This window comes from Coptis chinensis, unplaced genomic scaffold, assembly GCF_015680905.1.
Source record: "Coptis chinensis isolate HL-2020 unplaced genomic scaffold, ASM1568090v1 utg662_pilon_pilon, whole genome shotgun sequence".
NCBI lineage: Eukaryota > Viridiplantae > Streptophyta > Magnoliopsida > Ranunculales > Ranunculaceae > Coptis > Coptis chinensis.
Genome location: NW_028238178.1, coordinates 137,501 through 140,870, shown reverse-complemented (window position 1 = coordinate 140,870; position 3,370 = coordinate 137,501). Strand labels below are relative to the sequence as shown.

The window sequence follows — 3,370 nt, the reverse complement described above, 5'->3', positions numbered from 1 at the left end:
TATGATTGTAAGAGGGATAGAGATGATCCTTTTCGCATATTCATCTGGCCAGAACTCCCTGACAAGTCTCGTATTCCATTGTCTATGGACTGGGTCAATGAAGTCGCACACACGGTCCATCAAGCAACCAGTCGGTTTTTCAATCAAGGGCATTTTAATAGGAGTCCCCGGAATCCAGTTATCCCTCCACGCTCGAATTGAGATGCCATCCCCAACCTTCCATCTCCTTCCTATAACCAACATATTCCTCAGGTAATGCATAGATCTCCAGGTTCTTGATGCACCTGTGCTAAGATGGGCATGCATAAATTGTTGGTTCTTAAAATACTTATCTTTCATTTGTGTCGCCCATAATGATTTGGGATTGCATAATTCCCATGCCTTCTTCCCCAATAACGCCAAATTTTGCATCTGAAGGTCCTTGATTCCCAAACCTCCGAACTGAAGTGGTGTACACGCTAAATCCCATCCAAACTAGTGCATTTTCCTTTCTCCCAGTTCTTGTGCCCATAGGAAATTCCTTCTAATTTTATCCATTTCCTCAATAATATTCATCGGTAATTGGATACATGCTATGATATGTGTAGGTAATGCCAACAAGACAGAGTTGATTAAAGTCAGTCGCCCCCCTTTGGATAGCAAGGAAGCCTTCCACGATGCTAATCTTTTGCTAAACTTTTGTATCAGCGGCAAGAAGTGACTCCGTTTATTCTTTCCACTAAACACCGGTGGGATACCCAAATAAGTAGGGAACTTATGAGTACACGGCGTGCTAAAAATCCGATGAAAGATCCTTATTTCACTCTCCGATAACCGTTTGTGGTGAAGGAATTGTGACTTTGTTTTATTTATTCTCTGACCTGAGGCCTCGCAATATCTATCCAAGCATCTGTTAATTTCTTCTGCTTCTTCAACCGATCCTTTCCCAAAAATAATGGTATCGTCAGCATACATGAGATGAGTGATTGGTGAGTTATTTATGGAGAGTTTGATGCCATGAAACAGACCTTGCACTTGTAGTCTATTGATATTCAGAGAGAGAACCTTAGCACATAGTACAAACAGGAAATGAGACATAGGATCGCCTTGACGAAGACGTGTTGGGGAGAAGAAACCATAAGTGGATCCATTGAGTAGAATAGAAATCGTTGGGCTTTTTACACAGAACATCACCTTCCTGATCCAATTTTCCTCAAAGTCAAATCTAGTTAGAACCTCCTCAAGATAAGGCCACTCAATTTTGTCGTAGGCTTTGTGCATATCCAGCTTCAGACCAAAGAGTTTGGCATTCACATTTGCTCTGTTCTTGATAACATGAAAGGCCTCATGAGCTAGAAGGGCATTATCATGTATGGATCTCCCCTGTAGAAAAGCGCTCTGTTGGGGATCTATAATTCGTTGGAGAATCGGTCTCATTCTCGTGACAATTATCTTTGCTATGATCTTGTAACTCACATTTGTTAGACTGATCGACCTGAAATGCTCATCTGCAGATGGATGTTGTACTTTGGGGATAAGCACTATATTGGTATGGTCGAGCTCTTTACTGAAGGTACCTGAGTTAAAGAAGTGTTAAACAAGGGTGGTTATTTTTTCGTGAATCTCCTCCCAATATGTTTTATAGAACACTGCTTGAAATCCATCAGGCCCCGGAGCCTTGAAGGATCCAATATTCTTAACCGCCCGCCAAATCTCATCATACGAAATTGCTCTATTCAAAGAAGCATTATCCTCCTGAGTGACCAGAAGTGGGATCACATCCATTAGCATTTCATCAGTGTCAGGATTCGATGTGGTCAGTAAAGTGGAGTAGTAATCTATCAAATGATTTCCAATCTCCTGCCACTGTGTCAACACCTCGCCATTTAAATTCACCAACCTATTAATGTCATTTCTTCTCCTTCTATGAATCACCACAGAGTGGAAGTATTTTGTATTCAACTCACCCATTCCGTACCAGTCATGTCTAGCCTTTTGTCCCCAGTGTATGTCCTTCAATTCCAGAACCTCTTCATACTCCATGAGTAGATCTTGTTCTTGCTGCAGTTGTAGTTCAGTTGGACTCCCACTTCGATGTTGTTGTTGTTGGCATTGTTTTATTTTCAAGTCCAGCCGATTCAATTTATAATCCAAGTTGCCAAAACTGTTATGATTCCACTCAATAAGATCGGTCCTGCATGCCGCCAATCTTTTACAGAAGGTATATGAAGGAGATCCATAGAACTCTTGAGCCATAATATTTTGAATTACTCTTCGGCAACCATCGTCCCTGGTCCACATGGCCTCAAACCTAAAAGGCCTCTTAAGTTTCGGTTTTGATGGGTCAAAGATCAAATGGAGCATCTTGTGGTCTGAAGCCAGTGTGGCTTTATGATATATCATAGCATTTGGGAACATTCCTCTCCAGTTGCTTGAACACAAAGCACGGTCTAGCCTTTTAGAAACTCTGTTAAGAAAACTCTGTCTGTTATTCCAGGTGAAGATTGGGCCAACAAAGCCTAAATCCATGAAAGCGCAATTCTGAATCATATCTGCAAAAGGTTGACACTGCCATTGATACACAGGTCTGCCCCCTCTTTTCTCCCCTCTATACAAAATGTCATTAAAATCACCAGCACATAACCAGGCTTGGTTATTTCCCGGGTTCAACCTTTCTAACATTTGCCACTGCTCTTTCCTTACAGAGAAATCATTACTGCCATAAATTCCAGAGAAATACCAACAACAAGTACTATTTTCATTAATTTTTGCATGAATGATCCATGAATCCCGTAGTCTATATGAAGGTCTACATCACCATCCCACAATAACCATAAACCACCAGAAAGACCTCTTGCTGGAACTACAAAAGGCTGATAACCACTCCTAATATTCCTTATAATACTATTAGATTTTAATAAGCTAGCCTTAGTTTCACACAAAAAGATAATTTTTGGTCTCAACTTCTTGATAACATCTTTCAGCTCTCTTACTGTCGAGGGGAGACCCATACCTCGACAGTTCCAAATTAGACAACTCATGGCGCCTTGTGGAGCTGTTTTTGGGCAGCTGCCTTCACCGTCTGAACTTTATGTCGCCTTCCAGAGAGGCCAATTGCCCAATTGTGTTTCCATTTGAGGAGATAGAATTCTCATCACCACCTGTGTTCAGAGCTGATTTGCGCCTGTGCTCACGGTCTTGGAACATACTCCCATCAAACTCTGTCTGACGCTGTGCATTCCTCAAATCATTATTGTCTCGCTGTGCCGTTCCATGTTCAATTTCCTGTCTTTTATATTGCAAAGAATTTTCACCAATGAGGTTTGATTCAGAATACCCAGAGAGGTCCACAAAGGGGATATTGGTTGGGTCATTAATCATTTCTTGAGAA

General features: G+C 41.4%; 1 protein-coding gene across 1 annotated transcript; it reads right to left on the bottom strand.

Annotated features, from left to right (window-relative positions):
- Positions 1-1,572: 1,572 nt before the first annotated feature.
- On the bottom strand, positions 1,573-2,990 carry LOC147472864 (uncharacterized). The gene is made up of 2 exons (XM_086588124.1): positions 2,683-2,990; positions 1,573-2,587 (listed from the first exon to the last, which is right to left on the bottom strand). The coding sequence occupies exons 1-2, from the start codon at positions 2,988-2,990 to the stop codon at positions 1,573-1,575; spliced, it is 1,323 nt and encodes a 440-aa protein (XP_086444250.1).
- Positions 2,991-3,370: the final 380 nt, after the last annotated feature.